This window comes from Copadichromis virginalis, linkage group LG13 (assembly GCF_057382275.1).
Source record: "Copadichromis virginalis isolate Kocher_CV1m ecotype Utaka linkage group LG13, C_Virginalis_male_GT1.1, whole genome shotgun sequence".
Lineage (NCBI taxonomy): Eukaryota > Metazoa > Chordata > Actinopteri > Cichliformes > Cichlidae > Copadichromis > Copadichromis virginalis.
The window spans coordinates 15,872,728-15,892,836 of NC_140630.1; the positions used below are offsets into that span (position 1 = coordinate 15,872,728).

The 20,109-nt window shown below is 39.1% G+C and overlaps 1 protein-coding gene across 1 annotated transcript; it reads left to right on the top strand.

The window, feature by feature from the left end:
• Positions 1–8,793: 8,793 nt before the first annotated feature.
• Positions 8,794–20,095, top strand: bfsp1 (beaded filament structural protein 1). The gene is made up of 8 exons (XM_085476719.1): positions 8,794–9,172; positions 10,060–10,120; positions 10,573–10,668; positions 12,336–12,428; positions 15,768–15,875; positions 17,076–17,296; positions 18,247–18,338; positions 18,550–20,095. Exons 1-8 carry the CDS (start codon positions 8,808–8,810, stop codon positions 19,545–19,547), a joined length of 2,034 nt encoding a protein of 677 aa, XP_085332845.1. The 5' UTR covers positions 8,794–8,807; the 3' UTR covers positions 19,548–20,095.
• Positions 20,096–20,109: the final 14 nt, after the last annotated feature.

Sequence of the window (20,109 nt, forward strand, 5' to 3'; positions counted from 1 at the left end):
TTCTCAGAATGCTTATGCAATACCTAGTATTCTTCCAGTGTAGAGCTATGCTGTGTTCTCATTTCCATAGTTCTTTCATCCACACAGCTGGTCCAGTATAAATTTTTCTTTTCTGCATTTCAGTAAAAGTAAATTGTTCAAGATTAAATAGCTCATAGTCTATAATGATTAGTTCAGATTTACTTGTGATGGCAGCACAATGCACAAATCATACACAAGCACAAATAAACTCTATGATGCTTCCCATTATGGTGAAGGCTCTGTAGGTATTCAGTGCAGGACCAAAAAACTTCCATACAGAATGGAAGAAAAATTAATGTTGCTTATCTCTTAACTCCAAGAATTAGACAACTCTAGTGTTCTGGCAGTTAGCATTGCTCATTAAATGTTCACAAATCCCACCATTATTCTGATGCATGGTATTGTCTTTGTGATATAGCAGAACCTAGAAAAATTCACTGAAAGCACTTTTGAAATATTCTGATTGGTCTATTCATTAACAAGTATGCAAATGAGTCAGGGTATCTGTAATAGCAGCACGTTTTGGTTTTGTGTTATTGCTTTGCTGCTTGTGTTAAAGACCGTGTTTCACTTGTAGTGTTGTCAAATTTTTTGAGGGGTCGAGAGAAGCTATAAATATGATTCGAACCTTATATAAACAGTCTGATTAGACTGTATGACGTTTCTGATTAATTCTATGTATGATCTGCTTTGTAGAATGTCAATACCTGAAAACGTTCACTGAACACACTATTCCGCTATTTGACTGATGCAACTCTGCCTTCTTCTGTGCAGTTGTACACACACACACACGCACGCACACACACCTACAAACACAATTCATGTTTTGCATTCAATCACATGTTTACTATTGACAATAACAACTTGGTACAGTTTGGGAAACCAGACACAAACACAAACACACAAACAGACAAACAATACTTTGAGCACTGTTTGTCTGTGATCAGCCATCCTGAACTCAGATGAATACACGCAGACAGCAGCACTGTTGACTTTTAAGGCTCAAGGCTGCTGTTGCTTACAATACCTCTGACAATCATATTTCCGTAGCCTCAAAATGCCTTTTGGTATCCTCTCCCACTGAGCGTAGCCAGTTGGCAACTACAAGTGCATTTTAAACCTAAGAATGGATAACAAAGACACAAGTGAAACAGCAGACACCTACTCCTGTTATAGACTTTTCTTTTTTTGAACAACACTACATCTACACTCCTGTTCACCTGAGATGAAAGAACTGTCTTTGCATGTTCCTATTAGTTTTTATTACCCTCTAAATATTAGCCACTTGCTCTGCCTTGCTGTGTAACCCAGGAGGCTTGACCAGCAGGATAAACACCAAGCTTTCATTTCCAGCTAAGGGCAGCTCTATAATCTCACCCAGGCCCCAGATTTATTGCTTCTCGTAACCAGAGAAAATAGATAGAAAAGAGAACAAGGAGAACCTGCTTTTCTCTCCTCAGCCATGAATAATATGCACAAGACCTTTAATCTGTGGTTTCTGCATGTAGGTGGACGGATTGGAAATAATCTTTATTGGTTACAGTGTTTTCAGGGAATAAACAGCAAATGAATCAGAATCCATATAAATATATTTCAGGGGTTTTGAATTGGAACAGAAGCTGTTTGTTAAAAATGTTGGTTCTGTCAAGGACAACGGAACACATTTACAAGTCCCTTCATTGGCCTGGCATAGGTAGTTTTCTGTTTCCTTCTCAGTCATTCATTATCTCTATGTGTGAAGTTGTGTGTAAACAAGTTATTAGATGTCCAGTTGTCTTTCTTTGCTTATGCAGGAAACAGATTGTATTGATCTGCTAGTAGGAGTCCCTCTTACAATGCTGATTGTAGGAAAGAAACAAACTTTCTAAATGAGGTCTAAATGAGCTTTGTTTAACAGGCAACATGTTAGGGTGCCCTTTAACCCTTTAAGACCTACCATAGAACCAAGTCCGCCAGAGCTTATATTATATTTTTACATGGTGTAGTGCCATTTTTGGGAGCATTTCAAGTTGCTATACATCAATACAACAATTATAGCCCAGATTTTAATAATATGTATTCATTAAGTGCATAGTAATTACATAAATTGCAAAAAAGTGCAATAAACTACAAAAAAATTGAAAATCGTTTTTGCTTTTTTAACATATATTTCTAGTTAGAGAATTTTAAGAGGCTTATCCCTCAAAACTGTAAATACAAAAAAGTTGCACAAAATAGTTTCCTACCACAGGAAATTTATTTTGAGTGTCTTCATAGTTTTATTTTTGAAATACACCAATTTTTATATACTGCAGGAAAAACGAAAATAAATATTATAGTGCAAATTTACAAAAAAGCAGCATATGCATCAAAATAAACTATTTCCAGCAGTGCAATTTGAGTTTTAAGCATCCCAGAAAAGACACAGAAAGTCATAAAGTCAAACATAACTTTTAAAAACACCAGTATAGGCCCTGAGGCCCTGATGGTAAAAAAAAAAACTACATTTCCGCGAAAATGACGTCACTTCCGGTTTCAGGCAGGTAATGGCGGACATGCAAAAGGCCACGCTGACGTCTATTCCAATGTAGGAAGTGTTATGAACAGCTGATCGGATCGGCAAAGCGTGTTTCTGGAATATTATGTTTTTGTTGCTGCAAGTGCTTTTTATGCAGTTTTTGCAAAGCTATATGTGGAAGGAATGTGACCTAGGACAAGCTGATGGCATAAGATGTAAGTACAACTCCTCCGGTTTCATATGCAAAAAAAATTACTGCGCTAGCTTACGTGGTTGCAGAGCTACCGGGATTTAAAAATAGTTACGCAAAACAGAGCATGCCCGCTCCGACCGGCTCTAAAGGGTTAATGTCAGTGAACATTTGTTGTAGTGCTACAGTTCAGTATGTGGAAAAGACAATTTCACAATCTAATCTCAGTGACTTTTGTTTGAAAGAGAAAAAAAAAATATATATATATATTTATATGTTGACATATGCAATGGTCTTTTCTACATTATGTATGAAGACCCTGATGAAGACCCTGGAGCAGCTGGTCCTGGCTCAGCTTCGGCACCTGGTGAGCTCATCATTGGACCCACTTCATTTTGCCTACCAGCCTGGCATTGGTGCGGATGATGCCGTCATTCACCTCGTGCGTCATTCCCTCGCTCACCTGGAGACCACTGGGAGCACTATGAGAATCGTGTTCTTTGATTTCACCAGTGCCTTCAACACTATTCTTCCCACAGTCCTGAAGGACAAGCTGGAGAACTCTGGAGTGGACCATCACCTCACTACCTGGATTTTGGACTACCTCACTGACCGACCACAGTATGTGAGAACTCAGGGCTGTGTGTCGGACAGGGTCGTCTGCAGTACGGGGGCCCCACAGGGAACGGTTCTGGCTCCATTCCTTTTCACCATCTACACTGCAGACTTCTCCCACAACTCCACCCAGTGCTTCCTGCAGAAGTTCTCTGATGACTCTGCAATAGTCGGCCTATTCACTGATGGGGACGACAAGGAGTACAGAGAACTGACACAAGACTTTGTGGACTGGTGCCAGCTGAACTACCTCCAGATTAACACCAGTAAAACCAAGGAGCTGGTGGTAGACTTTTGCAGGCACAAACATCCTCCACTGCAACCACTGAACATCCAAGGTATGGACACTGAGGCTGTGGACAGCTACAGGTACCTTGGTGTTCATCTGAACAACAAACTGGACTGGTCTCATAATTCAGACGCCCTCTACAGGAAAGGGCAGAGCAGGCTGTACCTGCTGCGGAGACTCAGATCTTTTGGAGTGGAGGGCCCACTCCTGAAGACCTTCTATGACTCTGTGGTGGCCTCAGCCATCTTTTATGGTGTGGTCTGCTGGGGTGGCAGCATCTCTGCTGGGAACAGGAAGAGACTGAACAGGCTGATCCGCAGGGCCAGCTCTGTTCTAGGATGCCCTCTGGACCCAGTGGAGGTGATGAGTGACAGGAGAATGGTGGCTAAGTTGTCATCCCTGTTGGACAACATCTCCCACCCCATGCAGCAGACTCTGACAGCACTGAGCAGCTTCTTTAGTGGCAGGCTGCGGCACCCACGGTGTGGGACGCAGAGATTTCGCAGGTCTTTCCTCCCTACTGCTGTCAGACTCTACAACAAAAACTTCAACTGATCAAACACACACAAACCCACACATGTGCAATAAAACTAAGTGCAATATTCTTTTCTGACAAAGTTGTATTTTTACTTAGTTGTATATAGAATTTGTATTCTATTTTTATCCTATTGTATATTTTATTCTATTTTATTCTACTGTATATAGTATTTTATTTTATTCTATTCTGTACAGTTGTGTACTGTATTTATTCTTATTATATTCTAATTTTTGCTATATAACTTTTGCACTGTCCACTTCCTGCTGTGACAAAACAAATTTCCCACGTGTGGGACTAATAAAGGTTATCTTATCTATGTTATCTATCTTATCTTATCTTATCTTATGTAGTGATGTAATGTAAAAAAAATAAATAAAAAGGAAATTGCTTTAAAAAAAACATTTCTTTGAAATGCTGCCTACAGATAAAGATGGAATACTAAAACAGATCATACATAAAACCAACATACTGTAGTCATGTTTATCATGTCAAATTGTAATCAGTGAAATAAAACCCCTGGAGTCAAAGGGAGTGGAAAATATTGAAATAAGTCACCCTATTGTCAATCATTTGATGCAAACAATAAATCTCTAAGAACACTGCAAGTATTTCTTGCAGCACAAATTGCACAAATTTAACTTCCAAGAGAAATGTGCCCGGCAAAGCTTCTGCTTTCCGAAAGAAAGCCAGAGGAAAACTAATGTGTTCGAGTGAACATAAAAGCAAACACTATGCCTTCAAGAAACATTTATTCTGGAAATCTGAATCCTTTTATTGCTTGCTTATAATAGCAGTAGACATGGTTGACTAAAGACTGCTTCCCAGGAGAACTCACAGCAAGTGTGAAATATGGTGGCTGAAGTTTTCAGACTTTAGTCTTTGGTTGAGGTTACTCTCAGCCTAAACCTCTCAGCTACATGGAAGCTTCCAGAGTGCTTGGCATATGCTTGTTGTAAGCATATGTTTGTTAAGGTTATTACAAGAGACTGGACAATTTTCTGCATTGTGTTTGAGAATAAAATAACGCTGTCTTTATAGCTAGAGTTGTACCTTTCAGCAGGATGGTGATCCTAAGCACATGGCTGAAATTTACATACTGATGCCAGCATGCTAGAATGGTGTACTATGAAGTAAAGGTGAAATGAAACAACAACAAAGGTGAAGCCAAAAAATAACCACTGGTGATAATAGGTATCACAACAGTGATTATCAACTGTCTTTCTGCCTAGACTTTCTGCTTGAGGCAAAAATGATGAATTTTCTGCTTCATTTGACTTGTTTTTTGGTCAAAATGGATCAATTGAGTGCCACCTGCTACTGCCAGAGACAATATGAGACACAGGTGTTAGAGACACATAAAGAATATAAAAAATATAACAAAAGGCAACCATTGTTGCTGCAAATATGGAATGGGAGAACTGCATCACAAAATCATCAGTCTTGTGAATTCATACGTTAATATATTGATTTATCCGCTCAGTAAGCTCTTAGCTCTGCCATTCATTTCTAAAAAGAGCAGATATGACACAAAAACGAATTCAATTAAATTATTAATTTTCCAGATTATTTGGGGACAAAACTGAATTACCTCGTAATCTACATCTCCAGAACAAATATTTTGCACAGTCTTTACGAGGTTCTGATAATGCTTTAAAAACTCAAATATGCTTGAGCAGCCTTTACCCCTGGGACTATTACTGGATGTCGTGTATGGGAAATTAAACGTTTCCTCAACATTTTGGTGAAAAAGAATTTATAATAATAATTTATGTAATTAATATTAATTATTATAAGAGATTGAGTGATTGATTGGTTGATCATTTATTTGGATCATATGTATACAAGTATACAAAATATATATATATATATATATATATATATATATATATATATATATATATATATATATATATATATATATATATATATATGTACATATATACATATATATATAAAATAGACTGGGGCACACTACTGGGGGCCCACTACTGACCCTTAGGGGACTCCACAAGCAATTTCCATGTACCCAAATCTAAATTCTCTGTGTGACATATATTGTCACACATACTGTGTGACAATATGTGTGAATAGAAGAGTGAAGATACAGGAAAGAGTAATAAAGAGACTTTAATTTGTATTACTAAAACCTTGGAAGAATTTTCCTGGAGAGACTCTATATATCAGGTATCATAGTTTTCAGCGTTCTCTGTTAAGCCAGGCTTTCTGTGTGTATCTCTGTGTGTGTATTCAGATGAAGGGGGGGATTCATGCCTCATATGACTCATCTTGTGCACAATGTGATGCTTTTGAGCGCCGCCTACTCCACTAGAGACATTATCACATCACAATGGTAAAATGGCGATAAAAGTCTATAAAGACCATTTGCAACACTGTTGCAAATAAGACAGGAAATAATACTGTCGAAAAATTATTAATTTGGGGATTTAGCGCACAGAGAGGCAAAATAAACATTTTAATTTGAGTTATTTTATTGCTGAGTGCATTCTCAGTGCTGCTGTTTATTTCTGCCACAATGGATGCACATTAGAGCTCTGAAAGTTTAAACTGCACGCATTTAAACATTAAATGTTACCGTCTCATAGCCTAACAGAGACATGGAAATCACTTTAGTTTGTCAGCAGATCATAGTGAAATTATACTGAACGAATAAGAATTCTTGGGGTGTGTTTGCAATTGCGGCACTTTAATTAAAACAAACTTAGCAGCAGATTAGAATCAAATATAAAAACAACCAACATTTTCCACATTACCAAATTAACACATGCATGTTTCAGTGACAATGAAATGCACAGTTTGCACTGCTGTAATTTTACAATTGTGGTTCACTGGCGAAGTACAACTTACAACTTACAAGTTGGACATAAAAAGCTCTGCTAAATATCACAATAAGTGCATGAGAAAGAATCTAATTTTAAAGCGGACAGGGGCTTTCATTTCATTAATAGCAAATTGTCATGTTTCTGCTTCAGAGCCATCTTTTCAGCAAAACACAGAGATTCTACTTTGCTTTTCACTTGACTGAGCTCTGCAATTTGATTTGAAGTTAAAACAAATAACACAATGTGCAAGTACAACATTAAAAGAAAAGTTGTATGTGGTTAGGTCAGGACTTATTTCAGTTATGTCATGGTTCTTGTATTTATTGCTTCTATTGGAAATTAATAAAAACCCATTATTAACAACCTTTTGCGAGGAACCTAGGAGTGATTTTTGACTCTAATCTAACGTTTGACAAACAGATTAATGCTGTAATCAAGACCAGTTTCCTTAACCTTTGGCTACTTGCTAAAGTGAAGCCATTTCTCTATTTTAGAGACTTTGAAAGAGCTATCCATGGCTTCATTTCATCTCGCCTCGACTACTGTAATAGTCTTCACTCTGAAGTTAGTCTGTCATCAATTAGCCATCTGCATCATGATTACTAACTGGCACATGCAAGCGAGGCCACATATCCCCCATACTGGCATCATTACACTGGCTGCCAGTTAGTTTTAGAATTAATTTTAAGATTTTATTATTTATTTTTAAGGCGTTGCACGGGTTAGCACCCTCATACCTTTCTGATCTTTTAAATTGGTACACTCCAATGTAGCTTGCCATCACCAATGTGTGAATGTGTGCGTGAAAGGCCAATTACTCCTGCAAGATCACTGAGGTCTGCGGATCAATTGCTCCTGCCTGTCCCGAGGTCCAGATTTAAGCACAGAGGAGATCGGGCCTTTGCTGCTCCTAAATTGCGGAACAAACTTCCCCTTCACATCAGGACCTCACCAACATTGGACACTTTTAAAACCTGTCTGAAAACCCACTTTTACTCCATGACTTTTAAATCAGAATAAGTTTGTATTACTTTTATTTATCTTACTTCTTACTCAAATCTTTTAATTTTATGATTCTTTTTCTTAACTTTTATCATGTCTGTGTATGTTTTTATTTCTTTTGATTATCTTAATTGTACAGCACCTTGGTCAACATTTGTTGTTTTAAATGTGCTATATAAATAAATTTGACTTTGACTTTGAACAATTGACTATACTGGATATCTCTGTATCTACTCATATGGCTGCTGTAATTGCGTGAATGTTAATACATTTGTTGTGCAATACCTTTGAGGTTATAAACAAAAACAGAATCAATACCAACTTGTAAATATAAACATAAGCAGAATGAGTATCAACAAGTAGCCACTTTCGGCAGGAATTGTTCTCCACACCTCCCACAAACTGCACTACATGAAATTTCCCCTGTGTCCTGTGGTGTGCCAATATCCACGCTGCCAGGGATCTAGAAAGCAGCTGACTAAGAACCAAAACAATGGTATGTGACATCCCAGTGCTTTCGTGGGCTGGCCATTTGTGTTTTCTTTGTGGTTTTGCTTTGTCATCAACAGTATTGCTTTTCTACTTTCTGCCACAAAGGCAACAATAATCTCTGGAAGCCCCCAGGATCAAAGCATGCATGGCAACAGCCAGAGGGTGGTTTGGGGGGCTATTTCGCCATCAGCCACTACTGTGCAGCGCTCAGTCTAGCATGAGACAGCCAAGGGTGAGCAACCAAGTTTTCACACATTAAAGGTGCTAAGGTGGACCAAGCACTCCGGGAATACCACCAGCCCACGGGAGAGAAGCGTGCCATCATGTTTAAGACAAGCTACCGGCATGAGGTGCACAAGGAAAAGTATGAGCGCTCGGATATCTTTGAGGATGATGCTGAAGAATCTGCAGGTATCTCAGCCATCCAGGGCTGGGAGAGCCTCCAGGAGCTCAACAGCCGTTTTGCCCGGTACATCAACAGGGCAAGAGTCTTAGAGCAGCGCAATGCCGTGTTCCGCAAGCAGCTGGAGACACTGCAGCGAATGGAAGAGGCCAGCGGCTTGGAGGAAGCCTTCACAGAGCAGATTGAAGTCAACAGGCAGCGCATTCGAGAGCTGTTCTCCGACCATGCCAAGCTGCAGCGGGAGCTGAAGGATGCTTGCCGCATGCTGGATGAATATACCAACAAGTAAGAGAGTGGGTAGTGGCTGGTGTTTTATGTGCGTAAGGAGTCAAACTTCTTCCTCAGATATGGAGTAATGAGAAAAATGTCGTTACTATAGAAATGTCATTAAAATGCTAATGAACCCAATACTAAGATGATGATGACAATTGTTGCAAGAAGCGTGGCATTTTTAAAAAAAGCCTTCAAATGATCCTATTCTATAAGCAAGAATTGGAATACGGCAGTCAGGAAAATTTGTTATAAATGGTTTAAATCATATGTGCTATACTGTGTCACTAGTAATTATAAAACACAATGTTAGACATTAAATTGTGATAATGCCGCGAACTGTATAAAGGAATCAGATTATATACTTTTATATACTTTTTTTCTTTTACCCATAACAAAAAAGCAACACAAGCAAATATCCATCCACCCATTTTCTAATGCTTATCCACTCCAGGGTCATAAGGAAAAGTCTCAAATGTTTGTGAAGTAAAGCCCGAAGTATATCCATGGCTCCAGTATACTATTAGGAAAACAAGGGGGAGGGAGAGAGCGAGATATTTCTTTTGTAAATAAGGTGAATCAGTTGATTAATTGGAACTGTCTAGAAAGGCCTTGTAATCATTTATCTGCAGGCAGTCTTGCTGCATTATTGATCAGTTAAGAATAACATTAACCAGCTTTGGTTGAATTAGCAGATAAAGGCAGGTGGATTTCAGCATGTATAATCGGGATTTTTTTACTATGACACATTACAAATACAACAGAGTTTGTTCAGCTATCCCTTCTCACTGTGAGCTTACCATGTCAGCAGGGCATTATATATAAATAATGTGGTGGTATATAGTGTAATCACTGCACTCTGGCTTTATATGAACACATAAATGAGTTCTTTTGTCATTCAGATACAGAAATGAATGTGATTATCAGGAGCAGCTTCGAGGCACACTGGAACAGTTAAACAAGGTAATATCTATAGTTAAAGCTGTTTGTTTAAGCACCCCTACAAAAGGACATTTATGACTGCGTTTCAGTAAATGTGCACTGTTACTCTCTAACATTTAAGTGTGGAGCATGTGTAAGTAAAAATATAAAAACCTTCGCTGATGATATTTTGGAAAAATGAAAGTTTGCCTTTTTTCCAATGCATTCTTCTGTATTTTAAAAATTGACGAAAAGCAGAACCACAATGAAAAGATATTTCATCTGAAAAAAAAAATATCAGTATAAAGGATCAGATATAATTCATTTAGATTGAAAATACCAGAGCGCTACCACTATGACACTTTGTGGGACAGTAGAGAATTTTCTTCATTGTTATTTGAATGCAGTCTGCCACTGATGTTTTTGTTAAAGAAAAAAAAATAACATTGTGGCACTCAATTATTTTTTCCTCTCTTGGGTCTCTTTACCTGCAGGAGGCTGACAGCGCTCTGCTGAGAAACCTGGAGTACCAGATCCAGTCTCAGTTTCTGCAGGATGACATCAGTTCCACCAGAGACAGACACAAGAAGGTCAGTACTCTAATGGGAAATGATCAAAGTTAACCTAAACCAAAAAAAGGAAATTACTTATTGAGCTTTGCTAACTACTAATCCTCTTAAGATCTTATTTAATCATACATGAAGTATTCTCAGCAAGAAGGCAGTAAGAGCTCACTGAGATCTGACTTCTATCCTGGCAGTGAATAGTATTAACGGCCATCATAGCGACATAGCAACGAAGCATGTTTGCCTAAGTCACCGAGATTACTATATTCTATTTCATATTTATCTCCTTTTTTATATACATGGCAATATCTTTTCTTGATTGAATACTATGATTGCTACTTGAAAGATTTACAGCGCACCAGATTCTCCTGAGGCTAAATGTAGTCTGCAAAAGCACTACTTTATTAAACATTACTAGAATAACATGGACTTTTTTCTGCATATTTACACGAGATTATCATTGCCTAACTCGTGTTTAGGGTTCATAATTAGCAATGCCAATACTTTAGTTGCTATCAGCAGATATTATACTGCTGAAAAAAAGAAAACGTAGAAAAAAGGCAAAGTCATTGTTGTGCTTTGTGCATTAAGTTTCCTTCAAAACTAATTTGCAGTAACAAATTATGCAAATTTAAAGGGAAAATAAGCAAATGCTGTAATGACGTGGATTAGAGGTTTCTCTAAAAATGCTCTGCTTGTTTATGCCATGTGTCTTTAAAACATCGATTAAAATGGTTAAAACTCTATAAAACACAATTTTTTTTATCAACTACAAACAAAGAGCGCTCATATAATAACCCCCTTTCAGTGTTTAATTACGCTCTGGCATCTTGAAATTGTTTTTTGACAACATAAATAAACTCAAGAGAGTTTTTTTGGTCTCGATTTATTGCCTATTCCCCACTCAGTCCTGTTCCTTTTGACCAGGCAGCCCACCTCAGGCTGCAACTCTTTGTTGTGACTCAAATCCTTGAAATTATTGCCAGTGGATATATTATGATGTTCCTGGGGATTTGTGAATTTACTGTCGGTGATGTGAGCGCGGAAAGTATTGCTCAGAAAATGCTCATCATATGACTGCAAAGCACATAGAAAAAATAAAAATAGACCCTCTTTTGTGATGTAGCAATAGCTAGAAGGTCCAAAACAATGGGTGCAAAAACACTGAAACAAAACAAAACAGCATACTTTGCACAGAATTTCATGCCTAAGCATTTCCTCTCCTTTTTACTTTCACCCAGCGGCGTGTTTGGTAATGAATTAATACATGACTCTGCAATACTGAGATCATGAGCAGATCAATGGGCACTACTGTCAGTGTATTATGTCAGAAATAATAGAGTCCTCTCACATGAATATTGGGCTTGTGGTCTCGAGCTTTGAAGTATCCTTGTGGAAAGACTCTGAGCTCAGCCTATTACAAAAGGATTTGGACAGAAAGTCTCGGCCATGCTCGAAGTAAATGTTGTGCCATTTATAAATACATTTCAGCTAAATGAAAGCCGTTTATCAAATATTTCATTTTCAGCTGATTTTCAATAGATTGTGATAAAGAAAAGAGAAAGGTTTGTTAGCTGAAGATTTTAGTCTACAAAGTGGAAGAGTTACAGATTTATTATTTTTATTTTCATTCTACTTTTGCAGAGTTTTCTTACTAAAACTTTCCTTTTATATTGTCTTTCTCTCCATAGAACCTCGCAGAGATCCAAACCTATGTAAACATTTTAAAGCAAATCAACCAGACGCTCCCCCTTGTTCCCAATGTGTCAGTTGGCATCTCCGAGGTGAGGTCACTAATGCTGTCATTGTGTGTGTGTGTGAGTGTGCATGGCCCTCCCTGGGGGAGAAGATGGTGTTTGCATGTGTGCCAGCCCCGGTTACATGTCTGGGGTTGATGAGGTTACTGGCTTCTCTGTCCAATTGGTTGCCTGTGACTGCATCTGTTTTTGTATACGTGTGTGAGTGCATGTGCAGAAAGCACAGGAGAGAGACAGTCACAGTGCCATCCAGACACATTGACAGGCCTGCAGTATGAGAGTGTCAGGGCACATAATGAAGCAAATGCTGTGAAGAACGGCTGTGCATGCTAATTTTCTAGTAGCGGCGCCACAGTGACAAGCGTTTGTGTGGCAAATTGGAGATTTATTTATATAAACATTTCTCAGAGGCATGTTGACTCTAAATGCAGAAATTGTTTAATTGGTTGGATTAAGTCTCTGCGGGTACTAACAAAGAGCCACAACTCTTGGCTCTGCTGTGCTGAGCTGACATCCAGTGGAAAATAAAGTGTAAGCAAGTGGGCATGACTTGTGCATGTGTGGCAGTTCCAGATGTTTCCACAAAAGACAAAGGAGGACACTGATTGCTGATGAAAATGGAAACTGTGTGGCCTTTGGAATTGACAGAACACTTTGAATTGCTAGATATAATTTTGTTGCACATGTACAATGACAATAAAGGGGTGTTTTATTTTATTCTACACTCTAGTCTAGTCTATTATATTTAACTGGGTTGAAATGGGGGTATTCTTTCTTCTGAAAAAGATAAATGAGGGTATTCTTTGGGGTATAGTCACCCTACAGGGAGGTTTCAAGAACATCAAATACATATATACTGCAGATTACTGAAACTACCAGTTTGCCCAGTAAGACTTTAATATGTCACATTGTATTTATGTTGTCTTTCATGTCATCTTGAGCTCTAGAACTCAAAGCATGTCTTTTCAGAGAAATATTTGCATGGCCATTTTTTGAGAAAATTGTGAGACATCACTTCTCCTCAACAAAACTTTAAATGAAATCAAATCAAATCACTTTTATTGTCACATCACATGTGCAGGCACACTGGCACAGCACATGCGAGTGAAATTCTTGTGTGCGAGCCCCACAAGCAACAGAGATGTGCAAACACAACAACACAAACGAGCAAAATACAAGAATGGCCAACCTGAAACTAATAAATATATGTACAATATATAATAGTGTATGCATTTCTGGATGTGTATACTAAATATTTTCCTGTGTGTGTGTGTGTGTGTGTGTGTGTGTGTGTGTGTGTGTGTATACACATTTTTACAAATTAAATAGTAAAAAAATAAAAATAATAATAATAATAATAATAATAGTAATAATAAAATATATAAAATATACAGAGTTGAATATGTGCAAAACAAGTGGCATTTATATACAGTATGGAGTGCATAATGTTGAAGTTCCAGTAGTGAAGCTGAGGTGTCTATGACGTGTTCAGCAGTCTGATGGCCTGATGGAAAAAGCTGTCTCTCAGTCTGCTGGTACGGGACCCGATGCTGCAGAACCTCCTTCCTGATGGAAGCAGTCTGAACAGTTTATGGCTGGGGTGACTGGAGTCCTTGATGATCCTCCCCGCTTTCCTCAGGCAGCGCTTCCTGTAGATGTCTTGAAGGGAGGGAAGCTCACCTCCAATTATCCGTTCAGAGCACCGCACTACTCGCTGGAGAGCTTTGCAGTTGTAGGCGGTGCTGTTGCCATACCAGGTGGTGATGCATCCAGTGAGGATGCTCTCAATGGCGCAGTGATAGAAGGTCCTGAGGATGCGGGGGCTCATGCCGAATCTTTTCAGTCTCCTGAGAAAGAAGAGGCGCTGCTGCGCCTTCTTCACTGTTTTGTTTGTGTGTACTGACCACGTAAGATCCTCAGCCAGATGTACTCCAAGGAACCGGAAGCTGCTCACTCTCTCCACAGCAGCGCCGTTGATGGTGATGGGGGTGTGTACTTCTCTGCACCTCCGGAAGTCCACTATCAACTCCTTTGTCTTTGCGACGTTGAGGGTGAGATGGTTGTCTTGACACCAGTGGGTCAGGGCGCTGACCTCCTCCCTGAGAACCCCAGTAGTTGTATTGCGGAGTCCGGTACCTTGTCCGATAGCCAGGTTTCTGTGAGGCAGATCACGCAGCAGTCCCGCATCTCTCGCTGGAATGAGATCCGTGCCCGAAGCTCGCACAGCTTGTTCTCCAGAGACTGCACATTAGCCAGTAATAAACTGGGTAACGGTGGTCTGTTAGTGCGCCGTCTCAGTCGAACCAGAACGCCAGATCTTCTCCCTCTGCGTCGGCGTTTGCGGCCTCCAGGGCCAGAGAACAAAGGCGTCTCAGGTGAGATGAATGGGGGGTCTGCAAACGGAGCGTCCGTGTTGCAAAACTTGAACTCCGGAAAGTTATAAGAAAGACCGTCTTTTATGTCTAGTAAGGTTTGTCGGTCGTACACAAGGAGACAAGTGCTGCTCGTGAAAAAATAAAGGAAAAGTAAAATTAATAATATTTATTGGTAGCAGTAATTAGTTTAAAGTACATGTGAAGTGTTTTGTATGTTTCTTGGTTTCTTTTTAGTTGTTTTGAATGGAAAAAATGAAATAAACGTATTTCTCTAAACCTTTAAGCTATATAATAACAATTAAGCTATTTCAGTCTTATAAATGGATGCCTTTTAAAGGACAGAGAAGCACACCAGCTTGTGACTTCAGTGATGCAGATGTGACTGTCTCTATCTTTCAGGCAAGATTTAAAAAAAAAACCCATTCTGGGCACATTGTGAGCCAAGCTGATCTCTGTATACTGTATTTGACTAACTGACCTGCCAGCTGTTTGAATGCCTTGCCATGAATGTAATGTGAGTAACTATGAACATTTATCAGATCCCAATTTATCTTTATTTCTACTTGCAGCCTTTAGTTTAAGATGACCTAAAAAGTGTAAATTTCAGAAACGTCCTCTTAGCTTAACCTTTTATTGACAGCAGAACAGCCGTACGTATTAGAGATTGTCAGAGTAGTACAGACTTTTACTGCAGTAGCTGATGATACGTTTCAAGTATGGATTGGAAAAAAATGTACAAATGTTAATAATGTCACTTTCAACGACAACAGCAGAAAAGCCAGTAAGTATTGAAAATTACAAACTGTTAGATCTAAAAGGAATGCATTTCAAATTAACATAAAAAGCCACAAAATTCATTGAAAATTCCTTACTTCGGGAAGAGAGACCTTACTGCTGGCTAAGTATGTGTGGTATTACCTTCATTTTGTAGAGACACACTGCATTTGTCTGCATGTCTTCACTGATTTGTGCTCCATGTGTGAAGGAGCAGGAGAAGCTGTTGGCCCAAAAAAAAGTACCAGTGCTACAGAGTCAGCTGGAGGAATACAAGAGTGCCCTCTGCCAGCTGCAGGCCCAGAAACAGCGACTACAGACTGAGGTGGGTCACCATGACAACAGGAGGTTTCGCCTTAATTACATCATGTTTTTTCTTTTTTCTTTTATTTCCTTTGCTCTTTTTTTTTTATTGCCAAGCTGATATTTATAGAAGCACACAAAAGGATTTCTCAAAGGAGCCAAGAGTGTTTTTATTAGAGGAAAACTATATTCCACAAAGACCAGTCCAAACTCCCAGTGGCTGCTGTAACTAAGCTCACTTTTAGAGTTAACTGATGATTCATTTGGTCTAATTCTGCAAACATTATTCAGTTGCAAAATACACATCTGAAAGACTACAATATCACACTGCTCATTATTTGATTTTTCTCAGACCAAAATTCCAAAATCAGAATTTATTCTGATATCTTTGCACATTTGAAAAGCTGCATTTTGTGTGCTTTTGTGCTGCGTATGTATTTCCTTGTCTAATTAATCAATCCTTTCCATTCTAATGCATAGAGTGGGCTGTTATACAATTTATTTACAATAGTTTGCATTTTTCAGTATATATATATCAATCCACTGTTCTATAAATTGTGTTTCAGTCTTTTTTTTTCTACACTTGGATCTGTAAGATATCCATATCAGTGGACATCCTTAGATATACATACAACTCTCGCTCTAAGTGCAAAATCCTGGACTGAGAAATAAGGATCCTTTAAAGCTATTCTAGTAAAATTCAAAAGTTGAAACACGAAGCTTGAAATGGAGGTTACAGGTTCCCTTTAAATAGGTTTTCACCTAACAGCGTCATTATGTCACAGCAAAAGATGCCGCAAATGTGCCAGTAGGTGTCAGCAACGGCCCTGCTATGGAAGATTAATAAGCTAAAAGGTAGAGTTTTGTCAAAGTAGTGTGTCCTTTCATGAAAGAGAAACACAGCAGTGCTTTATTTCAATAGCACAGATAACTCAAAAATAAATATATTGTCTGCACTGATTTCAAAGCACGTTCTTTCATCTGGCTGCGTTGCTTTTGATATAAAACCTCTGCTATATGCACAAATAACAATCTTCAGTCAGCTTTCGTTATGCACTTTACATACCTGTCTATTTGATCCTGCAGGTATAATAAAGATGCATACAGTGGCATTTAGTTCATTCTCAATATTTCTTAGACACATTGCATTACCGCTAATAACGTGAATTTCTCCTTGAAATCACCCTTGTCTATTCTTCTCTGCCTCTTTCTATTCTATCAGAGTACAATGTTGGAGCAAGCCATCAAAAACACCCAGGAGAGCTATGACGATGAGATCCAAATGTACAATGAGAAAATCGAATCTCTGCGGAAAGAGATTGAGGAAACTGAGAGGTCCTTGGAGAAGTACACCAACGAATGTCGCCACCTGGCAATGTATCAGACATCCCTTGAGAATGAGCTGGAGAGGTACAAGAGGATCATTGAGAATGAAGATAACAGGTAAGCTAACACCACTTTTCTTCTATTACACCTAAAGACACACTCGCACACACCTGAATGAGAACATTAGTTGCTCACTTCACTGAGTGATCACTAACAAGAATGTCACATACTGCTGGTGCCCAGTAAATCTGATACAGAGCAATAAATTCATTTAAATGAACAAATTATCACATGGCTAAAAAGGTTTAATCACACAGTCAGCGTGAGCATAGTCTTGCAGCTGCTAAAATAAATGTAATTTAAAAATAATAATAATACATTTTAAAAAATAAATTAATTTTCTGAGATCAGCATAGATTCAGGCAATGCACACTTCTGTAAATATGATCTCTCTTAGGACCCTACAATAATAGAGAGAAACAATCAGAGAGCCTATGAGAAAGCCTTTGGCAATGGAGCTGTTTTTATTAACAGGCTGAGAAGTGATGGGAAAAAGAAAAGAAAAAATAGAACACGTTCAAAACAAGACAAATTTGATGTACCTCTTGCAAAACATCCTTTTAATTGTGTGTAAAAACTTCAAAATGTAAAACATTAATACTGTCATGGGTAATTTGTAATTGGACAAGTATTTTTATGTATCACCTTTGTGGCTTTTTTGACACTTAAAGCCAAAACTGCCAGCATAACTTCCAGGGTCACTTTCTTGAAAGACCTTTGGTCACTTGGCCTAAGGCGTCAATGGAGGTTAGATTTGCTCCTTGTGACACTCAGTAGATTTATTTTCTCTGCACAATCCACCAACAGATGGCACCGTGTGACAACAAATGTGTCCTTCCTTACCAGCTCAAGGCTTTTTGTTTTCATGTAAGATTGCCTATATTTAGGTCATTTTATGTGTTATGTGTTATTTCATACTTTGAATCATATGAATGATCAGGTTCCCCTGCACAGGAAAACTGTTCAGAACATCACCGTGTAACAATTTACTGCTCCCTTTACTGTAGGTTGAATTCAGCAATAATTGGCACTCCCATTACCCTGCTTACCCCTAATTACCGCTACACTCCCAGATCTACTGCATCAAGCAGAGGGAGAGGTAAGATCACCAAGAACATAAAACATAAAACAGCTAGTTTCAGTCGCAGTCGTTATAGTTGAGACACCAACATGTGTCCTTAAAGATTATGTCTAACAAAAGCAATGTCCTTATAATATTTAGAATGTACAAAGATTTAATAGTGCTGGTGTATACATTTTTAAATTTTATTTATTTATATCTAGTTGACCTAAACCTCATTTGTGTCTAGATATCACACAGGCTATTCAGGAGATCACCAGTATCAAGCCACGACAGAAGATAATGGTTAAGAAGGGCCTGAAGAAGAAGGATCTGACCCCAAAAGATGTGATGGATAGTGGCCAGGAGGAAGAAAACAGAGACAGTGGAGAGGGTCCAAATGAAGAAACGAAGGGGGTCAAGTCTGAGGAGGTGCAAGAGGAGGGGGTGAAGAGAGAAGAGCAGAGACCTGCTTTCGGTGGAGTGTCTCCACAGGATGTTCCAGATGGAGCTCAGATTAGCAAAGCCTTTGACACTCTCTGTAACATTGTCAGAGAAAGAATGAGGAAATACAAGAAGCCTGAACCAATCGCTGATTTCTACACCAAGGGTCGTTATGTGCTTGTCACCGGTGACGGAAGCTACCTAGATCCCTGCTTCTACACCTCCACACCATCAGCTGGCCACATCTTTGTTACTATCAGAGATGGAATGATGGCTCCCTATGAACCTTATGGGCGTGACACACCATCCCCTCCACCTCCTCAACCCATGATAGATCCTAGGCCTCTCAGTCCAACCGTGCCCACCTCTGGAGGAGAAGGAAAGGAGGATAAAAAGGGTGGAATACAAAAGGATAATGGAGAAAAAGGTAAAAACAACAATAGAGAGCCTCAACCTCACTCAAAGGAGCCAAGACCAGTATCTCCACCCTCTGGCCCAAGCTCTGGCCCCAAAGATCCCACCCCAGGTGCTAAACATCCCAAGAAAACTAGGGATGACAACGGCCCAAGCGGGCCCACTCCAAAGCCTGCACCTCGTGGTGCCAGCACCAGCTCCAGTTCAAGTTCCAGCACTAGCACCAGCACCAGCTCGACTAGCTTTACTCCAGATGCCATGACTTACGAGAAGGTGGAGGTTGTGGAGTCTGTGGAAAAGTTCTCCAATGGCCGCAAGATGAAAGGTTATGAGGAAACTTCCGTGGTGGTGGAGACCATGATTGAGAAGTCCAGCAAGAAGAAACACTGAAACCATGTCACCTGACATAAAGGGTCAGAAAACCAGGACCCTACATGAGACAGGTTCTCTAGCTGGAAGATAATATTGATACACTCGGACTTCATAACCACCACTGTTTCTAAAACTACTGTTTTAACTCTAATGTTCTTGTCTCTTAGGGAGACCATCCACACATAAAGAGCAACTAGACATTCCTGCTTTGATAAACATTGCTCTTCCATTTGCTTGCAGTCTCTGGTCTTGCGTCCAGAATATGTTTTGCTGGTTCCATAAGTACTGCTGTTGTTGTTCGAGATATTCACCCATACTCATGCTGAGTCCTTTACTGTCTGAAAACTTGGAACAATGAAAAAAACAAAGCGCCACCTATAAAAAGAGAGAAAAAACACAAAAAACTGAAAACAAAAAGCTGGGCCACCCTTTTTGAACTATGTCTTAGAACTCTGACCTTCCCCTTTTTAGCTCAATTGTTCAATTGGATGCCACTGCCTGCCCTCAGCACAATTTTGCTGTGTATTAATTTGCTTTGATATATTTAATAATAAAAAAGACCCAAACATCAATTGATACA